At 46.6% G+C, this 27,221-nt stretch overlaps 1 protein-coding gene across 1 annotated transcript in view; it reads right to left on the bottom strand.

The window, feature by feature from the left end:
- Positions 1–27,221, bottom strand: part of bcl9l (bcl9 like) — an 88,016-nt gene that overhangs the window by 41,682 nt on the left and 19,113 nt on the right. The window contains 2 exon segments of the mRNA XM_045724936.1: positions 705–1,029; positions 3,593–3,670. Coding sequence (XP_045580892.1) covers positions 705–960 — 256 coding nt within the window. The 5' untranslated portion in view covers positions 961–1,029; positions 3,593–3,670.

Raw genomic sequence — 27,221 nt, 5'->3', positions numbered from 1 at the left:
CTGGTCAGATCAGTTAGACTTCCTGTGTCTCTCTCTGGTCACATCTGTTAGACTTCCTGTGTCTCTCTCTGGTCAGATCAGTTAGACTTCCTGTGTCTCTCTCTGGTCACATCTGTTAGACTTCCTGTGTCTCTCTCTGGTCAGATCAGTTAGACTTCCTGTGTCTCTCTCTGGTCAGATCAGTTAGACTTCCTGTGTCTCTCTCTGGTCAGATCAGTTAGACTTCCTGTGTCTCTCTCTGGTCACATCTGTTAGACTTCCTGTGTCTCTCTCTGGTCACATCTGTTAGACTTCCTGTGTCTCTCTCTGGTCACATCTGTTAGACTTCCTGTGTCTCTCTCTGGTCACATCTGTTAGACTTCCTGTGTCTCTCTCTGGTCACATCTGTTAGACTTCCTGTGTCTCTCTCTGGTCACATCTGCACCACAAATACCAGATTAGCTACCTACACCACCCACAGCAGGAAACGTGTGCATGTATGTCTGTGTGTATGTGTGTGTGTATGTCTGTGTGTGTGTGTGTGTGTGTGTGTGTATGTCTGTGTGTGTGTGTGTGTGCATGTCTATCGTGTGGGATGTGTGTGTGTATGTCTGTGTATTGTGTGTATGTCTGTGTGTGTGTGTGTGTGTGTGTGTGTGTGTGTGTGTGTGTGTGTGTGTGTGTGTGTGTGTGTGTGTGTGTGTGTGTGTGTGGTAATACCCTACCTTTGGCATCAGGCTCCTGCACAGGGGTGATAGTGTCTCTCTGTTCCCCAGAGTCCATGGACACACTTCTCTCTCTCTTCGTCTTCATCATCCCCCCAACGCCACTCACCGATTGGCTGACAGCCTTCAGGCCAGGGTTGCCCGCCCCCAGGCCCTTATTGGCCCCCTCCTGCTGCTGGGTCACATTGGAGAGCTGGGATTGGCTGTCGCTGCTCACTTGCTTGCCATGATTGGTCAGCTTATTGTCGGGGTGCATTTGAACGGCTGGCAAGTGAGGTGTGCGTCTGTCTGTTTCAGGAAGTCACACTGCTGCTTGCCTACACAGCTGTTGAGACGGAGAAGAAAACAGCCTCAGAACTAACAGCCTCGGCAACTAACAGCCTCAGAACTAACAGCCTCGGCAACTAACAGCCTCGGGAACTAACAGCCTCGGGAACTAACAGCCTCGGCAACTAACAGCCTCGGGAACTAACAGCCTCGGCAACTAACAGCCTCGGGAACTAACAGCCTCGGCAACTAACAGCCTCGGGAACTAACAGCCTCGGCAACTAACAGCCTCGGGAACTAACAGCCTCGGCAACTAACAGCCTCGGCAACTAACAGCCTCGGCAACTAACAGCATCAGAACTAACAGCCTCGGCAACTAACAGTCTCGGCAACTAACAGCCTCGGCAACTAACAGCCTCGGGAACTAACAGCATCAGAACTAACAGCCTCGGCAACTAACAGTCTCGGCAACTAACAGTCTCGGCAACTAACAGCATCAGAACTAACAGCCTCGGGAACTAACAGCCTCGGGAACTAACAGCCTCGGGAACTAACAGCCTCGGCAACTAACAGCCTCGGGAACTAACAGCCTCGGCAACTAACAGCCTCGGCAACTAACAGCCTCGGCAACTAACAGCATCAGAACTAACAGCCTCGGCAACTAACAGCCTCGGCAACTAACAGCCTCGGGAACTAACAGACTCGGCAACTAACAGCCTCGGAACTAACAGCCTCGGCAACTAACAGCCTCGGCAACTAACAGCATCAGAACTAACAGACTCGGCAACTAACAGCCTCGGAACTAACAGCCTCGGCAACTAACAGCCTCGGCAACTAACAGCATCAGAACTAACAGCACCGGAAACTAACAGCCTCGGAACTTGATAACAACAAACAGAAAACAACCCATATTTGGATGGTTTGGTCGGCAGGGATGTCCTTGTCTCATCGCTCACTAGCGACTCCTGTGTCGGGCCGGGCGCAGCGCACGCTGACCAGGTCGCCAGGTGTACGGCGTTTCCTCCGACACATTGGTGCGGCTGGCTTCCAGGTTGGATGGGCATTGTGTCAAGAAGCAGTGCGGCTTGGTTGGGTCGTGTTTCGGAGGACGCACGGCTCTCGACCTTCGCCTCTCCCGAGTCCGTACGGGAGTTTCAGCGATGAGACAAGACTGTAACTACCAATTGGAAATTTCACGAAATTGGGGAGAAAAAAAGGGGGTTAAAAAAAAATATATATAAAAAAATATTAGGACGAGCAACGTTGGAGTGGCATTGACTAAATACAGTCGAACAGAATTCAGTAGATACATATGAGATGAGCAAAGCAGTATGTAAACATTAAAATTACAGGTTTCCATTTTTAAAGTGACCAGTGATTCCATGTGTATGTATATAGGGCAGCAGCCTCTAAGGTGCAGGGTTGAGTAACCAGGTGGTAGCCGGCTAGTGATGGCTGTTTAACAGTCTGGTGGCCTTGAGATAGAAGCTGTTTTTCAGTCTCTCGGTCCCAGCTTTAATGCACCTGTACTGACCTCACCTTCTGGATGTTAGTGGGGTGAACAGGCAGTGGCTCGGGTGGTTGTTGTCCTTGATGATCTTTTTGGCCTTCCTGTGACATTGGGTGGTGTAGGTGTCCTGGAGGGCAGGTAGTTTGCCCCCGGTGATGCGTTGTGCAGACCTCACTACCCTCTGGAGAGCCTTACGGTTGTGGGCGGAGCAGTTGCCGTACCAGGCGGTGATACAGCCCGACAGGATGCTCTCAATTGTGCATCTGTAAAAGTTTGTGAGGGTCTTAGGGGCCAATCCAAATTTCTTCAGCCTCCTGAGGTTGAAGAGGTGCTGCTGCACCTTCTTCACCACGCTGTCTGTGTGGGTGGAACATTCAGATCGTCGGTGATGTGTACGCCCAGGAACTTAAAACTTTCCACCTTCTCCACTACTGTCCCGTCGATGTGGATAGGGGGGCTGCTCCCTCTGCTGTTTCCTGAAGTCCACGATCATCTCCTTTGTTTTGTTGACGTTGAGTGAGAGGTTATTTTCCTGACACCACACTCCGAGGGCCCTCACCTCCTCCCTGTAGGCCGTCTCGTCGTTGTTGGTAATCAAGTCCACTACTGTAGTGTCGTCTGCAAACCTGATGATTGAGTTGGAGGCGTGCATGGCCACGCAGTCATGGGGGAACAGGGAGTACAGGAGGGGGCTGAGCACACACCCCAGTGGGGCCCCTGTGTTTAGGATCAGCGAAGTGGAGGTGTTGTTTCCTACCTTCACCACCTGGGGGCGGTGAACTTGTAGATCAATGACTGGCAACGGTTCAGTTCGACGCTGAACGATGCAGTTCTCACAAGATGAGAGGTATTTTTGGAAGGTAGAAATTAAGTAATTTCAGCAAAGCATTTTAGTGAACCGGCGATTTGTAACATTATTAATAGTTTTTTTTTGGACCCGATGCGACATTTGGATCCGTTTGGGGTTCAGAGGACCAATGAACTCACATCGTAAAAATTTGAACCGGGGACTGATGCGTATCTGTGAATCGTTACATCTCTACCTCTTACCGCTCGCCTTGAACTTCAAATTGGTACGACCAACATGTACGGCTGGGTTCAGTTCACTCACCTCAGTCCATGTTTCAGCTGACACACTGGGGCATATTGCTGCTGCTCCTCCTTGACTCTTCACTGACCACAGAATAACCTGGAGGGGAGAGGGAGGTTAGAGGTCACGTTAGTGTTAGCATTAACGTTAGCGAAATCTGCATCTTCAAAAAATGCACACCATGATAAAAATCTTTATATATTTTTTAAACCATTTCACCTCCGTTTTATATTGAAAGGCAACTTTTTTTTCTCCCTCAAATAGAAAAGATCTGGGGCGTACATATCTATTTTTTCCATCACACAAGTTTGAAAACATGTTAAGAAATGTGGACACAATTATTGAAAATTAAATATCTAATTTCCATAAGTTTTCACACACCCCTGTATCAATACTTTGTAGAATAACCTTTTGGCAGCGATTACAGCTGTGATTCTTTCAGGGTAATTCTCTAAGAGTTTTCCACATGTGGATTGTGCAACACTTGCCCATTATTCTTTAAAAAAATGCTTCAAGCCAAATTGGTTGTTGATCAGTAGGACTACTAAAAAAAACTAAAAAAAACATTGGTCGACCGAGAGTCTTCTGTTCTTTCGACCAGTCAATTGGTCAACATTTTTTAAATGTGTATTTATCCATATTATACCTATGTGTTTAAATGTGTATTTATCCATATTATACCTATGTGTTTAAACGTGTATTTATCCATATTATACCTATGTGTTTAAATGTGTATTTATCCATATTATACCTATGTGTTTAAACGTGTATTTATCCATATTATACCTATGTGTTTAAACGTGTATTTATCCATATTATACCTATGTGTTTAAACGTGTATTTATCCATATTATACCTATGTGTTTAAACGTGTATTTATCCATATTATACCTATGTGTTTAAACGTGTATTTATCCATATTATACCTATGTGTTTAAACGTGTATTTATCCATATTATACCTATGTGTTTAAATGTGTATTTATCCATATTATACCTATGTGTTTAAATGTGTATTCATCCATATTATACCTATGTGTTTAAACGTGTATTTATCCATATTATACCTATGTGTTTAAACGTGTATTTATCCATATTATACCTATGTGTTTAAACGTGTATTTATCCATATTATACCTATGTGTTTAAACGTGTATTTATCCATATTATACCTATGTGTTTAAACGTGTATTTATCCATATTATACCTATGTGTTTAAACGTGTATTTATCCATATTATACCTATGTGTTTAAACGTGTATTTATCCATATTATACCTATGTGTTTAAACGTGTATTTATCCATATTATACCTATGTGTTTAAACGTGTATTTATCCATATTATACCTATGTGTTTAAATGTGTATTTATCCATATTATACCTATGTGTTTAAATGTGTATTCATCCATATTATACCTATGTGTTTAAACGTGTATTTATCCATATTATACCTATGTGTTTAAACGTGTATTTATCCATATTATACCTATGTGTTTAAATGTGTATTCATCCATATTATACCTATGTGTTTAAATGTGTATTTATCCATATTATACCTATGTGTTTAAACGTGTATTTATCCATATTATACCTATGTGTTTAAACGTGTATTTATCCATATTATACCTATGTGTTTAAACGTGTATTTATCCATATTATACCTATGTGTTTAAACATGTATTTATCCATATTATACCTATGTGTTTAAACGTGTTGTCTGATGCTTTAAGCGCACTGTTTGATTAAATAATTAAGACACTTGAGCGAGCCAGAGATCAACGAAGAAAAAACCTGCTTCTGACAAACCTCAACCTGCTGCTGTGGTCTCGTAGACTCTGCCGTTGCGCTCCTGAAGTTTTCTACACCAGGGGTCAGCAACCTTTTTAATGTGGAGTCCCATTTTACCTTACCATTTCTACCGATCTGCGTGCCAGCTATGATTTTTCGTAGTGTTGTGTTGTGTCTCTTTATGTAGTGTAGTCTCTCTTTATGTAGTGTAGTGGTGTCTCTCTTTATGTCGTGTTGTGGTGTCTCTCTTTATGTAGTGTTGTGGAGTCTCTCTTTATGTAGTGTTGTGTTGTGTCTCTTTATGTAGTGTTGTGTCTCTTTATGTAGTGTTGTGGTGTCTCTCTATATGTAGTGTTGTGGAGTCTCTCTTTATGTAGTGTTGTGTTGTGTCTCTTTATGTAGTGTTGTGTCTCTTTATGTAGTGTTGTGGTGTCTCTCTTTATGTAGTGTTGTGGAGTCTCTCTTTATGTAGTGTTGTGTCTCTTTATGTAGTGTTGTGTCTCTTTATGTCGTGTTGTGGTGTCTCTCTTTATGTAGTGTTGTGGTGTCTCTCTTTATGTAGTGTTGTGTCTCTTTATGTAGTGTTGTGGAGTCTCTCTTTGTGTAGTGTTGTGGAGTCTCTCTTTATGTAGTGTTGTGGTGTCTCTCTCTATGTAGTGTTGTGTTGTCTCTCTTTATGTAGTGTTGTGGTGTCTCTCTTTATGTAGTGTTGTGTTGTCTCTCTCTATGTAGTGTAGTGTTGTCTCTCTTTATGTAGTGTTGTCTCTCTTTATGTAGTGTTGTGGTGTCTCTTGTTGTGATGTGTGTTTTGTCCTATATATTTATTTTAATTTTAATCCCAGCCCCCGTCCCCACAGGAGGCATTTTGGTAGGTCGTCAAAGTAAATAAGAATTTGTTCTTAACTGACTTGCCTAGTTAAGTAAAGGTTGAATAAATAAATAAATAAAAAAAACAGAAATGACCGTAACCAAATAAACATTAGAAACGAGGGGGATTAACAGGTAAATGTACTACTTATTATGAACTCAGCAGAAACGTCCTCTTACTGTCAACTGTGTTTATTTTCAGCAAACTTAACATGTTTAAATATTTTGTATGAACATAACAAGATTCAGCAACTGAGACATAAACTGAACAAGTTCCACAGACATGTGACTAACAGAAATTGAATAATGTATCCCTGAACAAAGGGGGGGTCAAAATCAAAAGTAACAGTCAGTATCTGGTGTGGCCACCAGCTGCATTAAGTACTGCAGGGCATCTCCTCATGGCCTGCACCAGATTTGCCAGTTCTTGCTGTGAGATGTTACCCCACTTTTCTACCAAGGCAACTGCAAGTTCAAGGACATTTCTAGGTGGAATGGCCCAAGCCCTCACCCTCCGATCCAACAGGTCCCAGACGTGCTCAATGGGCTTGAGATCCGGGCTCTTCGCTGGCCATCGCAGAACACTGACATTCCTGTCTTACAGGAAATCACGCACAGAACAAGCAGTATGGCTGGTGGCATTGTCATGCCGGAGGGTCATGCCAGGATGAGCCTGCAGGAAGGGTACCACATGAGGGAGGAGTGCATGAAGTGCTTTGACAGACTACTCAAGGATCATATCACCTCCACCCTACCTGATACCCTAGACCCACTGCAATTTGCTTAGCGCCCCAATAGGTCCACAGACGACGCAATCGCCATCACACTACCCTAACCCATCTGGACAAGAGGAATACCCATGTAAGAATGCTGTTCATCGATTACAGCTCAGCATTTAACACCATAGTACCCTCCAAACTCGTCATTAAGCTCGAGACCCTGGGTCTTGACCCCGCCCTGTGCAACTGGTTCCTGGACTTTGATGGGCCACCCCCAGGTGGTGAGGGTAGGAAACAGAATCTCCACCCAGCTGATCCTCAACACAGGGGCCCCACTGGGGTGCGTTCTCAGCCCTCTCCTGTACTCCCTGTTCCCCCATGACTGCGTGGCCATGCACGCCTCCAACTCAATCATCAAGTTTGCAGACGACACTACAGTGGTAGGCTTGATTACCAACAACGACGAGACGGCCTACAGGGGGGAGGTGAGGGCCCTCGGAGTGTGGTGTAGGGAAAATAACCTCTCACTCAACGTCAACAAAACAAAGGAGATGATCGTGGACTTCAGGAAACAGCAGAGGGAGCAGCCCCCTATCCACATCAACGGGACAGTAGTGGAGAAGGTGGAGAGTTTTAAGTTCCTGGGCGTACACATCACCGACAATCTGGAATGTCCCACCCACACAGACAGCGTGGTGAAGATGGCGCAACAGCGCCTCTTCAACCTCAGGAGGCTGAAGAAATTTGGCTTGTCACTGAAAACACTCACAAACTTTTACAGATGCACAATCGAGAGCATCCTGTCGGGCTGTATCACCGCCTGGTACGGCAACTGCTCCGCCCTTAACCGTAAGGCTCTCCAGAGGGTAGTGAGGTCTGCACAGCGCATCACCGGGGGCAACAACGTCACCGGGGGCAACAACGTTTACAATGAAGATCTGTGAAGTTATTTGGATGTTTATGAATTATCTTTGAAAGACAGGGGTCCTGAAAAAGGGAAGTTTCTTTTTTGCTGAATGGGGAATTGATAGACACTAACAATCAAAGGACTAAAACAATTCACACAATGAAGTTATGAAAAAAAAGAATGGGCGGGAGAGAGACCCGCCTTGTGTATCTTAGCCATACTCCCTTTCTTATTGGACTGTCCACTGAGACAGGAGCCAATCAGACAGGTGTCTCGTGTGCCGTGAAAAAAATATATATATTTGCGACCGCTTAACTAAAAACATCTCGGTCGACCAAACGATCGACAAGTCGACTAAATGGGGTCAGACCTAATTGCTAGAAAACTACCTTCAGGTATTGCCATAGATTATCAGGTAGATTTAAGACAAAACTCTAACTCAGAACATTCACTTCCTTCTTGGTTAGCAACTCCAGTGTAGATTTGGCCTTGTGTTTTAGGTTATTGTCCTGCTGGAAGGTGAATTAATCTCCCAGTGTAGATTTGGCCTTGTGTTTTAGGTTATTGTCCTGCTGAAAGGTGAATTCATCTCCCAGTGTCTGGTGGAAAGCAGACTGAACCAGGTTTTCCTCTAGGATTTTGCCTGTGTTTAACTCCACTACATTTCCCCCCCCTGAAAAACTCCCCAGTCCTTAACGATTACAAGCATACCCATAACATGATGCAGACACCACTATGCTTGAAAATATAGAGAGTGGTAATCAGTAATGTGTTGTGTTGGATTTGCCCCAAACCAAACACTTTGCAATCAGGACAAAAAGTTAATTGCTTTGCCACATTTCTTGCATTTTCGTTGCCTTATTGCAAACAGGATGCATGTTTTGGAATATTTGTATTCTGTACAGGCTTCCTTCTTTCCACTCTGTCATTTAGGTTAGTATAGTGGAGTAACTACAATGTTGTTGATCCATTCTCAGTTCTCTCCTATCACAGCCATTAAACTCTGTAACTGGTTTAAAATCCACCATTGGCCTCATGGTGAAATCCCTGAGCGGTTTCCTTCCTCTCTGGCAACTGAGTTAGGAAGGACGCCTGTATCTTTGTAGTGACTGGGTGTATTGATACGCCATCCAGTCTAGTTAATAACTTCACCATGCTCAAAGTGATATTTAAAGTCTGCTTTTTGATTTTATTTTTACCCATCTACCAATAGGTGCCCTTGTTTAAGGAATAGAAAAACCTCCCTGGTCTTTGTGGTTGAATCTGTTTTAAATTCCCTGCTCGACTTTACAGATAATTGTATGTGTGGGGGTACAGAGATGAGGTAATCATTCAAAAATCATGTTAAACACTATTATTGAACACAGAGTGATTCCATGCAACTTATTATGTGACTTAAGTACATTTTTACTCCTGAACTTATTTAGGCTTGACATAACAAAGGGATTGAATACTCATTGACTCAAGATATTTCAGCTGTTCATGTATTATTCATTTGTACAAATTTCAAAAAACATAATCCAACTTTGACATTATGGGGTATTGTGTGTAGGCCAGTGACCAAAAACTCTGGTAAAAACCCTGGCAGTTATGTAGTTAGATTAGTAAAAACCCTGGCAGTTATGTAGTTAGATTGGTAAAACCCTGGCAGTTATGTAGTTAGATTAGTAAAAACCCTGGCAGTTATGTAGTTAGATTGGTAAAACCCTGGCAGTTATGTAGTTAGATTAGTAAAAACCCTGGCAGTTATGTAGTTAGATTGGTAAAACCCTGGCAGTTATGTAGTTAGATTGGTAAAACCCTGGCAGTTATGTAGTTAGATTAGTAAAAACCCTGGAAGTTATGTAGTTAGATTTTACTAATCTAAATCAAGTTGACTGTAGGATTGTATAATTCAGAGACCCCCCCTGGTATGGTGACAACAGTAGTCTGATCAGGTCAAAGTTACAAGGAAGCCACCTGAGCCTCTCCTCACTACCACCTGACAGAGCCACCTTTGAACCTAGTCACCACGGTTACTGAAAGGTAAACAGGAAGACACAAACCTGACACAATAAAACCACAGCAACGCAACACTTAACGCTAGAAAATATATGTTACAGCCTTAATATATGTTATTAACAGAACACAGAGGGCGTTCTTTAACCTGTTGGGTCTAGGGGGCAGCATTTGCACGTCTGGATAAAAAAAATGTACCCGATTTAATCTGGTTACTAATCCTACCCAGTAACTAGAATATGCATATACTTATTATATATGGATAGAAAACACTCTAAAGTTTCCAAAACTGTTTGAATGGTGTCTGTGAGTATAACAGAACTCATTTGGCAGGCAAAACCCTGAGACATTTTCTGACAGGAAGTGGATACCTGATGTGTTGTATTGACTTTAAAGCTATCCCATTGAAAGACACAGGGGTTTAGGAATATTTTGGCACTTCCTATTGCTTCCACTAGATGTCACCAGCCTTTACAAAGTGTTTTGAGTCTTCTGGAGGGAGATCTGACCGAACAAGAGCCATGGAACGGTGATGTCCCATTAGACACCTGGCGCTACTTCATGTTGGGTACCCTCGTTCCAATACGTTATAAAAGGCTATGCATTCGTCCACCTTGAATATTATTCATGTTCTGGTTAAAAAGGCCCTAATGATTTATGCTATACAACGTTTGACATGTTTGAACGAACGGAAATATATTTTTCCCCTCGTTCATGACGAGAAGTCCGGCTGGCTTACATCATGTGCTAACGAGACGGAGATTTTTGGACATAAATGATGAGCTTTTTTGAACAAAACTACATTCGTTATGGACCTGTGATACCTGGAAGTGACATCTGATGAAGAGAATCAAAGGTAATGGATTATTTACATAGTATTTTCGATTTTAGATCTCCCCAACATGACGTCTAGTCTGTATACGCAACGCGTATTTTTCTGGGCACAGTGCTCAGATTATTGCAAAGTGTGATTTCCCAGTAAGGTTATTTTTAAATCTGGCAAGTTGATTGCGTTCAAAAGATGTAAATCTATAATTCTTTAAATGACAATATAATATTTTAACAATGTTTTCTAATTTTAATTATTTAATTTCTGACGCTGACTTGACTGCCGGTTATTGGAGGGAAACGATTTCCTCAACATCAATGCCATAGTAAAACGCTGTTTTTGTATATAAATATGAACTTGATAGAACTAAAAATGCATGCATTGTCTAACATAATGTCCTAGGAGTGTCATCTGATGGAGATTGTAAAAGGTTAGTGTATCATTTTAGCTGGTTTTATGGTTTTGGTGACCCTGTCTTTGACTTGACAAAACATTACACACAACTCTTGTAAATGTACTGTCCTAACATACTCTAAATTTATGCTTTCGCCGTAAAACCTTTTTGAAATCGTAAAACGTGGTTAGATTAAGGAGATGTTTATCTTTCAAATGGTGTAACATAGTTGTATTTTTGAAAAATTTGAATTTTGACATTTATTTGGATTCAAATTTGCCGCTCTTGAAATGCACCTGCTGTTGATGGAGTGCACCACAGGTGGCACGCTAGCGTCCCACCTAGCCCCAAGAGGTTAATGGAAGCCTCTATAACATAATCCAGGTAGAGTCAGGAATTCCCCAAGGCAGCTGTCTAGGCACTTTGTTCAATCTTTACTAACGACATGCCACTGGTTCTGAGTAAAGCCAGAGTTTCTATGTATGCTGATGACTCAACACTATACACGTCAGCTACTACAGCGACTGAAATGACTGCAACACTCAACAAAGAGCTGCAGTTAGTTTCAGAATGAGTGGCAAGGAATAAGTTAGCCCTAAATATTCCTAAAACTAAAAGCATTGTATTTGGGACAAATCATTCACTAAACCTCAACTAAATCTTGTCATAAATAATGTGGAAATTGAGCAAGTTGAGGTGACTAAACTGGTTGGAGTGACCCTGGATTGTAAACTGTCCTGGTCAAAACATATTGATACAACAGTAGCTAAAATGGGGAGAAGTCTGTATAATAAAGCCCTGCTCTGCCTTCTTAACAGCACTATCAACAAGGCAGGTCCTACAGGCCCTAGTTTCTACCTTCTTAACAACACTATCAACAAGGCAGGTCCTACAGGCCCTAGTTTCTACCTTCTTAACAACACTATCAACAAGGCAGGTCCTACAGGCCCTAGTTTCTACCTTCTTAACAACACTATCAACAAGGCAGGTCCTACAGGCCCTAGTTTCTACCTTCTTAACAACACTATCAACAAGGCAGGTCCTACAGGCCCTAGTTTCTGCCTTCTTAACAACACTATCAACAAGGCAGGTCCTACAGGCCCTAGTTTCTACCTTCTTAACAGCACTATCAACAAGGCAGGTCCTACAGGCCCTAGTTTCTACCTTCTTAACAGCACTATCAACAAGGCAGGTCCTACAGGCCCTAGTTTCTACCTTCTTAACAGCACTATCAACAAGGCAGGTCCTACAGGCCCTAGTTTCTACCTTCTTAACAGCACTATCAACAAGGCAGGTCCTACAGGCCCTAGTTTCTACCTTCTTAACAGCACTATCAACAAGGCAGGTCCTACAGGCCCTAGTTTCTACCTTCTTAACAGCACTATCAACAAGGCAGGTCCTACAGGCCCTAGTTTCTACCTTCTTAACAACACTATCAACAAGGCAGGTCCTACAGGCCCTAGTTTCTACCTTCTTAACAACACTATCAACAAGGCAGGTCCTACAGGCCCTAGTTTCTACCTTCTTAACAACATTATCAACAAGGCAGGTCCTACAGGCCCTAGTTTCTACCTTCTTAACAGCACTATCAACAAGGCAGGTCCTACAGGCCCTAGTTTCTACCTTCTTAACAGCACTATCAACAAGGCAGGTCCTGTAGACCCTAGTTTCTACCTTCTTAACAACACTATCAACAAGGCAGGTCCTACAGGCCCTAGTTTAGTCACACCTTGACTACTGTTCAGTCGTGTGGTCAGGTGCCACAGATAGGGACTTTCAATTGGCTCAGAACAGGGCAGCACGGCTGGCCCTTGGATGTACACAGAGAGTTAATATTAATAATATGCATGTCAATCTCTCCTGGCTGAAAGTGGAGGAGAGATTGACTTCATCACTACTTGTATTTGTGAGAGGTATTGACATGTTGAATGCACCGAGCTGTCTGTCTAAACTACCAGCACACAGCTCAGACACCCATGCATACCTCACAAGACATGCCACCAGAGGTCTGTCTAAACTACTGGCACCCAGCTCAGACACCCATACATACCCCACAAGACATGCCACCAGAGGTCTGTTTAAACTACTGGCACCCAGCTCAGACACCCATGCATACCCCACAAGACATGCCACCAGAGGTCTGTTTAAACTACTGGCACCCAGCTCAGACACCCATGCATACCCCACAAGACATGCCACCAGAGGTCTGTTTAAACTACTGGCACCCAGCTCAGACACCCATTCATACCCCACAAGACATGCCACCAGAGGTCTGTTTAAACTACTGGCACCCAGCTCAGACACCCATACATACCCCACAAGACATGCCACCAGAGGTCTGTCTAAACTACTGGCACCCAGCTCAGACACCCATGCATACCCCACAAGACATGCCACCAGAGGTCTGTTTAAACTACTGGCACACAGCTCAGACACCCATACATACCCCACAAGACATGCCACCAGAGGTCTGTTTAAACTACTGGCACACAGCTCAGACACCCATACATACCCCACAAGACATGCCACCAGAGGTCTGTCTAAACTACTGGCACCCAGCTCAGACACCCATCCATACCCCACAAGACATGCCACCAGAGGTCTGTTTAAACTACTGGCACCCAGCTCAGACACCCATACATACCCCACAAGACATGCCACCAGAGGTCTGTTTAAACTACTGGCACACAGCTCAGACACCCATACATACCCCACAAGACATGCCACCAGAGGTCTGTCTAAACTACTGGCACCCAGCTCAGACACCCATCCATACCCCACAAGACATGCCACCAGAGGTCTGTTTAAACTACTGGCACACAGCTCAGACACCCATCCATACCCCACAAGACATGCCACCAGAGGTCTGTTTAAACTGACTGGCACACAGCTCAGACACCCATCCATACCCCACAAGACATGCCACCAGAGGTCTGTTTAAACTACTGGCACACAGCTCAGACACCCATACATACCCCACAAGACATGCCACCAGAGGTCTGTTTAAACTACTGGCACACAGCTCAGACACCCATGCATACCCCACAAGACATGCCACCAGAGGTCTGTCTAAACTACTGGCACCCAGCTCAGACACCCATTCATACCCCACAAGACATGCCACCAGAGGTCTGTTTAAACTACTGGCACCCAGCTCAGACACCCATACATACCCCACAAGACATGCCACCAGAGGTCTGTTTAAACTACTGGCACACAGCTCAGACACCCATCCATACCCCACAAGACATGCCACCAGAGGTCTCTTCACAGTCCCTAAGTACGACATAGAGCCGTGACAACATGGAACTCAATTTCACATCAGGTAACTGATGCAGCAACATAAAAATACACCACATGGAACAGTGGTGAAGCAACGGCAACAGCAGCTAATGGGGATCATTAATAAATACAAATACATGTTACAGCCTTAATACATGTTATTAATATATATGTTACAGCCTTAATACATGTTATTAATGTATGTTACGGCCTTAATACATGTTATTAATATATGTTACAGCCTTAATACATATGTTATTAATATATGTTACGGCCTTAATACATGTTATTAATATATGTTACAGCCTTAATACATATGTTATTAATATATGTTACGGCCTTAATACATGTTATTAATATATGTTACAGCCTTAATACATATGTTATTAATATATGTTACGGCCTTAATACATGTTATTAATATATGTTACAGCCTTAATACATGTTATTAATGTATGTTACAGCCTTAATACATATGTTATTAACCTGTTAAGGTGTAGGGGCAGTATTTAGATGTCCGGATGAAAGGCGTGCCCAGGGAGGAGTGTGTGTGTGTGTTCTGCAGTGTGTAGTAGTGGGAGGTGTGTGTGTGTGTGTGTGTGTGTGTGTGTGTGTGTGTCTGAGTGTGTAGTGTGGGAGGTGTGTGTGTGTGTGTGTGTGTGTGTGTGTGTGTGTGTGTGTGTGTGTGTGTGTGTGTGTGTGTGTGTGTGTGTGTTTTCTGCAGTGTGTAGTAGTGGGAGGTGTGTGTGTGTGTGTGTGTGTGTGTGTGTGTGTGTGTGTGTGTGTGTGTGTGTGTGTGTGTGTGTGTGTGTGTGTGTGTGTGTGTGTGTGTGTGTGTGTGTTCTGCAGTGTGTAGTAGTGGGAGGTGTGTGTGTGTGTGTGTGTGTGTGTGTGTGTGTGTGTGTGTGTGTGTGTGTGTGTGTGTGTGTGTGTGTGTGTGTGTGTTCTGCAGTGTGTAGTAGTGGGAGGTGTGTGTGTGTGTGTGTGTGTGTGTGTGTGTGTGTGTGTGTGTGTGTGTGTGTGTGTGTGTGTGTGTGTGTGTGTGTGTGTTCTGCAGTGTGTAGTAGTGGGAGGTGTGTGTGTGTGTGTGTGTGTGTGTGTGTGTGTGTGTGTGTGTGGTTCTGCAGTGTGTAGTAGTGGGAGGTGTGTGTGTGTGTGTGTGTGTGTGTGTGTGTGTGTGTGTGTGTGTGTGTGTGTGTGTGTGTGTGTGTGTGTGTGTGTTCTGCAGTGTGTAGTTGTGGGAGGAGTGTGTGAAGATGCTACCAGTTGAATAAAAGGTCACTGCAGGTCACCAGCCTCTGTGTACAAGACAAGAGCCACAGACTATTTGACTTGAGGTAAGGCAGTATGTGTGTTCCTGCAATGTGACAAATCCCACCAGCCCTGGTTTTATACACAGTATGGCTTGATCCTGTCTGTCTGTCTGTCTGTCTGTCTGTCTGTCTGTTCCTCCTGTCTGTCTGTCTGTTCCTCCTGTCTGTCTGTCTGTCTGTCTGTCTGTCTGTCTGTTCCTCCTGTCTGTCTGTCTGTTCCTCCTGTCTGTCTGTTCCTCCTGTCTGTCTGTCTGTCTGTCTGTTCCTCCTGTCTGTCTGTCTGTCTGTCTGTCTGTCTGTTCCTCCTGCCTGTCTGTCTGCTCCTCCTGCCTGTCTGTCTGTCTGTCTGTCTGTCTGCTCCTCCTGTCTGTCTGTCTGTCTGTCTGTTCCTCCTGTCTGTCTGTCTGTCTGTCTGTCTGTCTGTCTGTCTGTCTGTCTGTCTGTCTGTCTGTCTGTCTGTCTGTCTGTCTGTCTGTCTGCTCCTCTGTCTGTCTGTTCCTCCTGTCTGTCTGTCTGTCTGTCTGTTCCTCCTGTCTGTCTGTCTGTCTGTCTGTCTGTCTGTTCCTCCTGCCTGTCTGTCTGCTCCTCCTGCCTGTCTGTCTGTCTGTCTGTCTGTCTGCTCCTCCTGTCTGTCTGTCTGTCTGTCTGTTCCTCCTGTCTGTCTGTCTGTCTGTCTGTCTGTCTGTCTGTCTGTCTGTCTGTCTGTCTCTCTGCTCCTCCTGTCTGTCTGCTCCTCCTGTCTGTCTGTATCTCTGCTTCATACCGCAGCAGCAGCAGCAGCTCTCTGTATCTCTGTTTAGTCTCCAGCAGGCTGCCTGTTGCAGTCAGAACACAACGGAGGCAGAAAGCAGTCGGAACACGAGAGGCAGAAAGCAGTCAGTAAACGGAGGCAGAAAGCAGTCAGTAAACGGAGGCAGAAAGCAGTCAGTAAACGGAGGCAGAAAGCAGTCAGTAAACGGAGGCAGAAAGCAGTCAGTAAACGGAGGCAGAAAGCAGTCAGTAAACGGAGGTAGAAAGCAGTCAGTAAACGGAGGCAGAAAGCAGTCAGTAAACAGAGGCAGAAAGCAGTCAGTAAACGGAGGCAGAAAGCAGTCAGTAAACGGAGGTAGAAAGCAGTCAGTAAACGGAGGTAGAAAGCAGTCAGTAAACGGAGGCAGAAAGCAGTCAGTAAACGGAGGCAGAAAGCAGTCAGTAAACGGAGGCAGAAAGCAGTCAGTAAACGGAGGCAGAAAGCAGTCAGTAAACGGAGGCAGAAAGCAGTCAGTAAACGGAGGCAGAAAGCAGTCAGTAAACGGAGGTAGAAAGCAGTCAGTAAACGGAGGCAGAAAGCAGTCAGTAAACAGAGGCAGAAAGCAGTCAGTAAACGGAGGCAGAAAGCAGTCAGTAAACGGAGGCAGAAAGCAGTCAGTAAACGGAGGTAGAAAGCAGTCAGTAAACGGAGGCAGAAAGCAGTCAGTAAACGGAGGCAGAAAGCAGTCAGTAAACGGAGGCAGAAAGCAGTCAGTAAACGGAGGCAGAAAGCAGTCAGTAAACGGAGGCAGGAAGCAGTCAGTAAACGACGGAGCTGTGACCACCTAAATGGAAGCAACGCCCACACATTCCACCACAATCAGAAAGTGAGAAGAGGCCAACCAGTGGAGGACAAACATTGTAAACACCCCGTATATTGATCCGTTTACTTATCCGTCTTTGTTGCTGTTAAATTTGTTTATTTAACTTGCTTTGGCAATAAGAGAGAGACAAACAAACACAAACAAACAATGACGGCCTGACACGGGTGATCTGTAGCGGCCCAATATGGGTGATCTGTAACGGCCCAATATGGGTGATCTGTAGCGGCCCAATATGGGTGATCTGTAGCGGCCCAATATGGGTGATCTGTAGCGGCCCAATATGGGTGATCTGTAGCGGCCCAATATGGGTGATCTGTAGCGGCCCAATATGGGTGATCTGTAGCGGCCCAATATGGGTGATCTGTAGCGGCCCAATATGGGTGATCTGTAGCGGCCCAATATGGGTGATCTGTAGCGGCCCAATATGGGTGATCTGTAGCGGCCCAATATGGGTGATCTGTAGCGTCCCAATATGGGTGATCTGTAGCGTCCCAATATGGGTGATCTGTAGCGGCCCAATATGGGTGATCTGTAACGGCCCAATATGGGTGATCTGTAACGGCCCAATATGGGTGATCTGTAGCGGCCCAATATGGGTGATCTGTAGCGACCCAATATGGGTGATCTGTAGCGGCCCAATATGGGTGATCTGTAGCGGCCCAATATGGGTGATCTGTAGCGGCCCAATATGGGTGATCTGTAGCGGCCCAATATGGGTGATCTGTAGCGCCCAATATGGGTGATCTGTAGCGGCCCAATATGGGTGATCTGTAGCGGCCCAATATGGGTGATCTGTAGCGGCCCAATATGGGTGATCTGTAGCGGCCCAATATGGGTGATCTGTAACGGCCCAATATGGGTGATCTGTAGCGGCCCAATATGGGTGATCTGTAGCGGCCCAATATGGGTGATCTGTAGCGGCCCAATATGGGTGATCTGTAACGGCCCAATATGGGTGATCTGTAGCGGCCCAATATGGGTGATCTGTAGCGGCCCAATATGGGTGATCTGTAACGGCCCAATATGGGTGATCTGTAGCGGCCCAATATGGGTGATCTGTAGCGGCCCAATATGGGTGATCTGTAGCGGCCCAATATGGGTGATCTGTAACAGCCCAATATGGGTGATCTGTAGCGTCCCAATATGGGTGATCTGTAACAGCCCAATATGGGTGATCTGTAGCGTCCCAATATGGGTGATCTGTAGCGTCCCAATATGGGTGATCTGTAGCGGCCCAATATGGGTGATCTGTAACAGCCCAATATGGGTGATCTGTAACAGCCCAATATGGGTGATCTGTAGCGGCCCAATATGGGTGATCTGTAGCGGCCCAATATGGGTGATCTGTAGTGGCCCAATATGGGTGATCTGTAGCGGCCCAATATGGGTGATCTGTAACAGCCCAATATGGGTGATCTGTAGCGTCCCAATATGGGTGATCTGTAACAGCCCAATATGGGTGATCTGTAGCGTCCCAATATGGGTGATCTGTAGCGTCCCAATATGGGTGATCTGTAGCGTCCCAATATGGGTGATCTATAGCGTCCCAATATGGGTGATCTGTAACAGCCCAATATGGGTGATCTGTAACAGCTAAAGACTAACACCAGTTTAAATAACCAGACTAACACCAGTTTAAATAACCAGACTAACACCAGTTTAAATAACCAGACTAACACCAGTTTAAATAACCAGACTAACACCAGTTTAAACAACCAGACTAAAGACTAACACCAGTTTAAACAACCAGACTAACACCAGTTTAAATAACCAGACTAACACCAGTTTAAATAACCAGACTAACACCAGTTTAAATAACCAGACTAACACCAGTTTAAACAACCAGACTAACACCAGTTTAAACAACCAGACTAACACCAGTTTAAATAACCAGACTAACACCAGTTTAAATAACCAGACTAACACCAGTTTAAATAACCAGACTAACACCAGTTTAAATAACCAGACTAAAGACTAACACCAGTTTAAACAACCAGACTAACACCAGTTTAAATAACCAGACTAACACCAGTTTAAATAACCAGACTAACACCAGTTTAAATAACCAGACTAACACCAGTTTAAACAACCAGACTAACACCAGTTTAAATAACCAGACTAACACCAGTTTAAATAACCAGACTAACACCAGTTTAAATAACCAGACTAACACCAGTTTAAACAACCAGACTAAAGACTAACACCAGTTTAAACAACCAGACTAAAGACTAACACCAGTTTAAACAACCAGACTAACACCAGTTTAAATAACCAGACTAACACCAGTTTAAACAACCAGACTAACACCAGTTTAAATAACCAGACTAACACCAGTTTAAATAACCAGACTAAAGACTAACACCAGTTTAAATAACCAGACTAAAGACTAACACCAGTTTAAATAACCAGACTAACACCAGTTTAAATAACCAGACTAACACCAGTTTAAATAACCAGACTAACACCAGTTTAAACAACCAGACTAACACCAGTTTAAACAACCAGACTGGAGAGACAAGAGGAGACTGGAGAGACAAGAGGAGACTGGAGAGACAAGAGGAGACTGGAGAGACAAGAGGAGACTGGAGAGACAAGAGGAGACTGGAGAGACAAGAGGAGACTGGAGAGACAAGAGGAGACTGGAGAGACAAGAGGAGACTGGAGAGACAAGAGGAGACTGGAGAGACAAGAGGAGACTGGAGAGACAAGAGGAGACTGGGGAGACAAGAGGAGACTGGAGAGACAAGAGGAGACTGGAGAGACAAGAGGAGACTGGAGAGACAAGAGGAGACTGGAGAGACAAGAGGAGACTGGGGAGACAAGAGGAGACTGGAGAGACAAGAGGAGACTGGAGAGACAAGAGGAGACTGGAGAGACAAGAGGAGACTGGGGAGACAAGAGGAGACTGGAGAGACAAGAGGAGACTGGAGAGACAAGAGGAGACTGGAGAGACAAGAGGAGACTGGGGAGACAAGAGGAGACTGGAGAGACAAGAGGAGACTGGAGAGACAAGAGGAGACTGGAGAGACAAGAGGAGACTGGGGAGACAAGAGGAGACTGGGGAGACAAGAGGAGACTGGAGAGACAAGAGGAGACTGGAGAGACAAGAAGGGAAATTAGAGCACCAACACTGGCCACGGGGTAAGGGAGAGTGGGGTAAGTTGAGTCATTTTCTATAGTGAGCATCACTTGGTCAAAGGGAAATATGTTATTCTTTCTAACAAAGGTATCTACATGTATTTCAGGATGTGGTATATCCCTGGAAATAAATCACAATTCATCTAAACATTACAGTTTTCAAAAAAAGACTCTGTGGTCTCTTGGGAAAAACGTACCCTGTGTCCGAGGTAAGTTGAGCGTCAGTACAGGGGTACGTTAAGCAGCCTACACATTTCTGTACTGAATTAAATATGACCTTTTTAAAAAAACATGTCTATCTTTGTTTCCCCAAACACAGTTGAACATGTTTAACATATGCAAGGTCCTGTCATTACCTCATTCCCCCAGTGAAAATGCCTCGCATTACGTCTGGGAAGGAAGCAACTCAACTTACCCCAAGGCAAACATTTTTGACTTTATTAGCCCACACAGCTACAAGGATTATAACTTCCATGCTAGGTTTATAACCTCACTTTGACGCTTATAGAGACCAGAACTGATGCATAGAACAATCTTAAAATGATCTACTTTAATTTAGATACAAGCATCATAAAACCTCAACACAATAAATTCATTTGACTTGGTGAATACCAGTGTTTTGGACCTAACTTGCTAACCACTTTTTCCACATGGTTGACTCCATAAAATGATGACCTCTTCCTAAAAATTTGGTGAAATTATTCATTCTTTATTTGTCTCAACTTACCCCCACTCACCCCTAAAGGACTAGTCCACAGCATTATAAAGGATAGTTTGAGATTTTGGCACAGAGGTCCTGTATCTACTTCCCACAGTCAGATGAACTTGTGGATACCATTTTTATGTTTCTGCGTTCCGTTTGAAGGAAGTTGCTAACTACCGGTTAGCGCATTGACTGAAAGTCTATGGGAACAGCTAGCATGTTAGTATAGACTTCAAGTCATTGCGCTAACGCTAATTAGAATTGGCTTGCGAAACTACGTATAAACTTCCAGGATTTTATCTGATCACTGATCACTCCAGTCTCTGATCACTCCAGTCTCTGATCACTCCAGTCTCTGATCACTCCAGTCTCTGATCACTCCAGTCTCTGATCACTCCAGTCTCTGATCACTCCAGTCTCTGATCACTCCAGTCTCTGATCACTCCAGTCTCTGATCACTCCAGTCTCTACCACTCCAGTCTCTGATCCCTCCAGTCTCTACCACTCCAGTCTCTGATCCCTCCAGTCTCTGATCACTCCAGTCTCTGATCACTCCAGTCTCTGATCACTCCAGTCTCTGCGACTCGTCTCTGATCACTCCAGTCTCTGATCACTCCAGTCTCTGATCACTCCAGTCTCTACCACTCCAGTCTCTATCACTCCAGTCTCTACCACTCCAGTCTCTGATCACTCCAGTCTCTGCGACTCGTCTCTGATCACTCCAGTCTCTGATCACTCCAGTCTCTATCACTCCAGTCTCTACCACTCCAGTCTCTACCACTCCAGTCTCTGATCACTCCAGTCTCTGATCACTCCAGTCTCTGATTACTCCAGTCTCTACCACTCCAGTCTCTGATCACTCCAGTCTCTGATCACTCCAGTCTCTGCCACTCCAGTCTCTGCCACTCCAGTCTCTACCACTCCAGTCTCTGATCACTCCAGTCTCTGATCACTCCAGTCTCTGATCACTCCAGTCTCTACCACTCCAGTCTCTGATCCCTCCAGTCTCTACCACTCCAGTCTCTGATCACTCCAGTCTCTACCACTCCAGTCTCTGATCACTCCAGTCTCTGATCACTCCAGTCTCTGATCACTCCAGTCTCTGATCCCTCCAGTCTCTGATCACTCCAGTCTCTACCACTCCAGTCTCTACCACTCCAGTCTCTGATCACTCCAGTCTCTGATCACTCCAGTCTCTGATCACTCCAGTCTCTATCACTCCAGTCTCTATCACTCCAGTCTCTACCACTCCAGTCTCTACCACTCCAGTCTCTGATCACTCCAGTCTCTGATCACTCCAGTCTCTGATCACTCCAGTCTCTACCACTCCAGTCTCTGATCACTCCAGTCTCTGATCACTCCAGTCTCTGCCACTCCAGTCTCTGCCACTCCAGTCTCTACCACTCCAGTCTCTGATCACTCCAGTCTCTGATTACTCCAGTCTCTACCACTCCAGTCTCTGATCCCTCCAGTCTCTGATCACTCCAGTCTCTGATCCCTCCAGTCTCTGATCCCTCCAGTCTCTGATCCCTCCAGTCTCTGATCACTCCAGTCTCTGATCACTCCAGTCTCTACCACTCCAGTCTCTACCACTCCAGTCTCTGATCACTCCAGTCTCTGATCACTCCAGTCTCTGATCCCTCCAGTCTCTGATCCCTCCAGTCTCTGATCACTCCAGTCTGATCACTCCAGTCTCTACCACTCCAGTCTCTGATCACTCCAGTCTCTACCACTCCAGTCTCTGATCCCTCCAGTCTCTGATCACTCCAGTCTCTGATCACTCCAGTCTCTGATCCCTCCAGTCTCTGATCACTCCAGTCTCTGATCACTCCAGTCTCTGATCACTCCAGTCTCTACCACTCCAGTCTCTGATCACTCCAGTCTCTGATCCCTCCAGTCTCTGATCACTCCAGTCTCTGATCACTCCAGTCTCTGATCACTCCAGTCTCTGATCACTCCAGTCTCTGATCACTCCAGTCTCTGCCACTCCAGTCTCTGCCCCTCCAGTCTCTACCACTCCAGTCTCTGATCACTCCAGTCTCTGATCACTCCAGTCTCTGATCCCTCCAGTCTCTGATCACTCCAGTCTCTGATCACTCCAGTCTCTGATCACTCCAGTCTCTGATCACTCCAGTCTCTACCACTCCAGTCTCTGATCACTCCAGTCTCTGATCCCTCCAGTCTCTACCACTCCAGTCTCTGATCACTCCAGTCTCTGATCACTCCAGTCTCTGATCACTCCAGTCTCTGATCACTCCAGTCTCTACCACTCCAGTCTCTGATCCCTCCAGTCTCTGATCACTCCAGTCTCTACCACTCCAGTCTCTGATCACTCCAGTCTCTGATCACTCCAGTCTCTGATCACTCCAGTCTCTGATCACTCCAGTCTCTGATCCCTCCAGTCTCTACCACTCCAGTCTCTGATCACTCCAGTCTCTGATCACTCCAGTCTCTGATCACTCCAGTCTCTGATCACTCCAGTCTCTACCACTCCAGTCTCTGATCCCTCCAGTCTCTGATCACTCCAGTCTCTACCACTCCAGTGTTTAATTGCTACATTGTAATTCATTCCCCACTACGGCCTATTTATTGCCTTACCTCCGTTATCTCACCTCATTTGCACACACATAGACTTTTCTACTGTATTATTGACTGTATGTTTGTTTACTCCATGTGTAACTCTGTGTTGTTGTATGTGTCAAACTGCTTTGCTTTATCTTGGCCAGGTCACAGTTGTAAATGAGAACTTGTTCTCAACTAGCCTACCTGGTTAAATAAAGGACTTGTTCTCAACTGGCCAACCTGGTTAAATAAAGGACTTGTTCTCAACTAGCCTACCTGGTTAAATAAAGGACTTGTTCTCAACTAGCCTACCTGGTTAAATAAAGGACTTGTTCTCAACTGGCCAACCTGGTTAAATAAATAAATAGTCAGTCAGTGTCCCAGTCAGTCAGCCAGTGTCCCAGTCCGCCAGCCAGTGTCCCAGTCAGCCAGCCAGCGTCCCAGTCAGTCAGCCAGTGTCCCAGTCAGCCAGTGTCCCAGTCAGTCAGTGTCCCAGTCAGCCAGCCAGTGTCCCAGTCAGCCAGCCAGTGTCCCAGTCAGTCAGTGTCCCAGTCAGCCAGTGTCCCAGTCAGTCAGCCAGTGTCCCAGTCAGTCAGTCAGTGTCCCAGTCAGTCAGTCAGTGTCCCAGTCAGTCAGCCAGTGTCCCAGTCAGCCAGTGTCCCAGTCAGCCAGTGTCCCAGTCAGCCAGCCAGTGTCCCAGTCAGTCAGCCAGTGTCCCAGTCAGTCAGCCAGTGTCCCAGTCAGTCAGCCAGTGTCCCAGTCAGCCAGTGTCCCAGTCAGCCAGCATCCCAGTCAGTGTCCCAGTCAGCCAGTGTCCCAGTCAGCCAGTGTCCCAGTCAGCCAGTGTCCCAGTCAGCCAGTGTCCCAGTCAGCCAGTGTCCCAGTCAGCCAGTGTCCCAGTCAGTCAGCCAGTGTCCCAGTCAGCCAGCATCCCAGTCAGTGTCCCAGTCAGCCAGTGTCCCAGTCAGTCAGCCAGTGTCCCAGTCAGCCAGTGTCCCAGTCAGCCAGTGTCCCAGTCAGCCAGTGTCCCAGTCAGCCAGTGTCCCAGTCAGCCAGTGTTTTCCACTAGCACGGCTATAGCAGTTACACACTCATTTCAGCTTGAATGAACTAGGCTACTTTTTACAATTTGGAAGACAGAAAAAAGCCCACCGAACCCTCTCACGCTAGAATGAACGATATGCATCTTCCAGCCATCTATCAACAGGACAGGGGCCTGTCAGTCTCAGAGCCAGCGAGGACAGCCATCTATCAACAGGACAGGGGCCTGTCAGTCTCAGAGCCAGCGAGGACAGGAGCCTGTCAGTCTCAGAGCCAGCGAGGACAGGAGCCCTGTCAGTCTCAGAGCCAGCGAGGACAGGGAGCCTGTCAGTCTCAGAGCCAGCGAGGACAGCCATCTATCAACAGGACAGGAGCCTGTCAGTCTCAGAGCCAGCGAGGACAGCCATCTATCAACAGGACAGGGGCCTGTCAGTCTCAGAGCCAGCGAGGACAGGAGCCTGTCAGTCTCAGAGCCAGCGAGGACAGCCATCTATCAACAGGACAGGAGCCTGTCAGTCTCAGAGCCAGCGAGGACAGGAGCCTGTCAGTCTCAGAGCCAGCGAGGACAGGAGCCTGTCAGTCTCAGAGCCAGCGAGGACAGGAGCCTGTCAGTCTCAGAACCAGCGAGGACAGGAGCCTGTCAGTCTCAGAGCCAGCGAGGACAGCCATCTATCAACAGGACAGGAGCCTGTCAGTCTCAGAGCCAGCGAGGACAGGAGCCCTGTCAGTCTCAGAGCCAGCGAGGACAGCCATCTATCAACAGGACAGGGGCCTGTCAGTCTCAGAGCCAGCGAGGACAGGAGCCTGTCAGTCTCAGAGCCAGCGAGGACAGCCATCTATCAACAGGACAGGAGCCTGTCAGTCTCAGAGCCAGCGAGGACAGGAGCCTGTCAGTCTCAGAGCCAGCGAGGACAGCCATCTATCAACAGGACAGGAGCCTGTCAGTCTCAGAGCCAGCGAGGACAGGAGCCTGTCAGTCTCAGAGCCAGCGAGGACAGAAGCCTGTCAGTCTCAGAGCCAGCGAGGACAGGAGCCTGTCAGTCTCAGAGCCAGCGAGGACAGCCATCTATCAACAGGACAGGAGCCTGTCAGTCTCAGAGCCAGCGAGGACAGCCATCTATCAACAGGACAGGAGCCTGTCAGTCTCAGAGCCAGCGAGGACAGGAGCCTGTCAGTCTCAGAGCCAGCGAGGACAGGAGCCCTGTCAGTCTCAGAGCCAGCGAGGACAGGAGCCTGTCAGTCTCAGAGCCAGCGAGGACAGCCATCTATCAACAGGACAGAAGCCTGTCAGTCTCAGAGCCAGCGAGGACAGGAGCCTGTCAGTCTCAGAGCCAGCGAGGACAGAAGCCTGTCAGTCTCAGAGCCAGCGAGGACAGGAGCCTGTCAGTCTCAGAGCCAGCGAGGACAGCCATCTATCAACAGGACAGGGGCCAGTCAGTCTCAGAGCCAGCGAGGACAGGAGCCTGTCAGTCTCAGAGCCAGCGAGGACAGCCATCTATCAACAGGACAGGAGCCTGTCAGTCTCAGAGCCAGCGAGGACAGCCATCTATCAACAGGACAGGGGCCAGTCAGTCTCAGAGCCAGCGAGGACAGCCATCTATCAACAGGACAGGGGCCTGTCAGTCTCAGAGCCAGCGAGGACAGGAGCCCTGTCAGTCTCAGAGCCAGCGAGGACAGGAGCCTGTCAGTCTCAGAGCCAGCGAGGACAGGAGCCTGTCAGTCTCAGAGCCAGCGAGGACAGCCATCTATCAACAGGACAGGGGCCAGTCAGTCTCAGAGCCAGCGAGGACAGGAGCCTGTCAGTCTCAGAGCCAGCGAGGACAGCCATCTATCAACAGGACAGGAGCCTGTCAGTCTCAGAGCCAGCGAGGACAGCCATCTATCAACAGGACAGGGGCCAGTCAGTCTCAGAGCCAGCGAGGACAGCCATCTATCAACAGGACAGGGGCCTGTCAGTCTCAGAGCCAGCGAGGACAGGAGCCTGTCAGTCTCAGAACCAGCGAGGACAGGAGCCTGTCAGTCTCAGAGCCAGCGAGGACAGCCATCTATCAACAGGACAGGAGCCTGTCAGTCTCAGAGCCAGCGAGGACAGGAGCCTGTCAGTCTCAGAGCCAGCGAGGACAGCCATCTATCAACAGGACAGGAGCCTGTCAGTCTCAGAGCCAGCGAGGACAGTCATCTATCAACAGGACAGGAGCCTGTCAGTCTCAGAGCCAGCGAGGACAGGAGCCTGTCAGTCTCAGAGCCAGCGAGGACAGCCATCTATCAACAGGACAGGAGCCTGTCAGTCTCAGAGCCAGCGAGGACAGGAGCCTGTCAGTCTCAGAGCCAGCGAGGACAGGAGCCTGTCAGTCTCAGAGCCAGCGAGGACAGCCATCTATCAACAGGACAGGAGCCTGTCAGTCTCAGAGCCAGCGAGGACAGGAGCCTGTCAGTCTCAGAGCCAGCGAGGACAGCCATCTATCAACAGGACAGGAGCCTGTCAGTCTCAGAGCC

This window comes from Salmo salar, chromosome ssa09 (assembly GCF_905237065.1).
Source record: "Salmo salar chromosome ssa09, Ssal_v3.1, whole genome shotgun sequence".
Taxonomy (NCBI): Eukaryota; Metazoa; Chordata; class Actinopteri; order Salmoniformes; family Salmonidae; genus Salmo; species Salmo salar.
The sequence above is the reverse complement of the archived record's forward strand: the minus strand, read 5'-3'. Positions and strand labels throughout refer to the sequence as shown.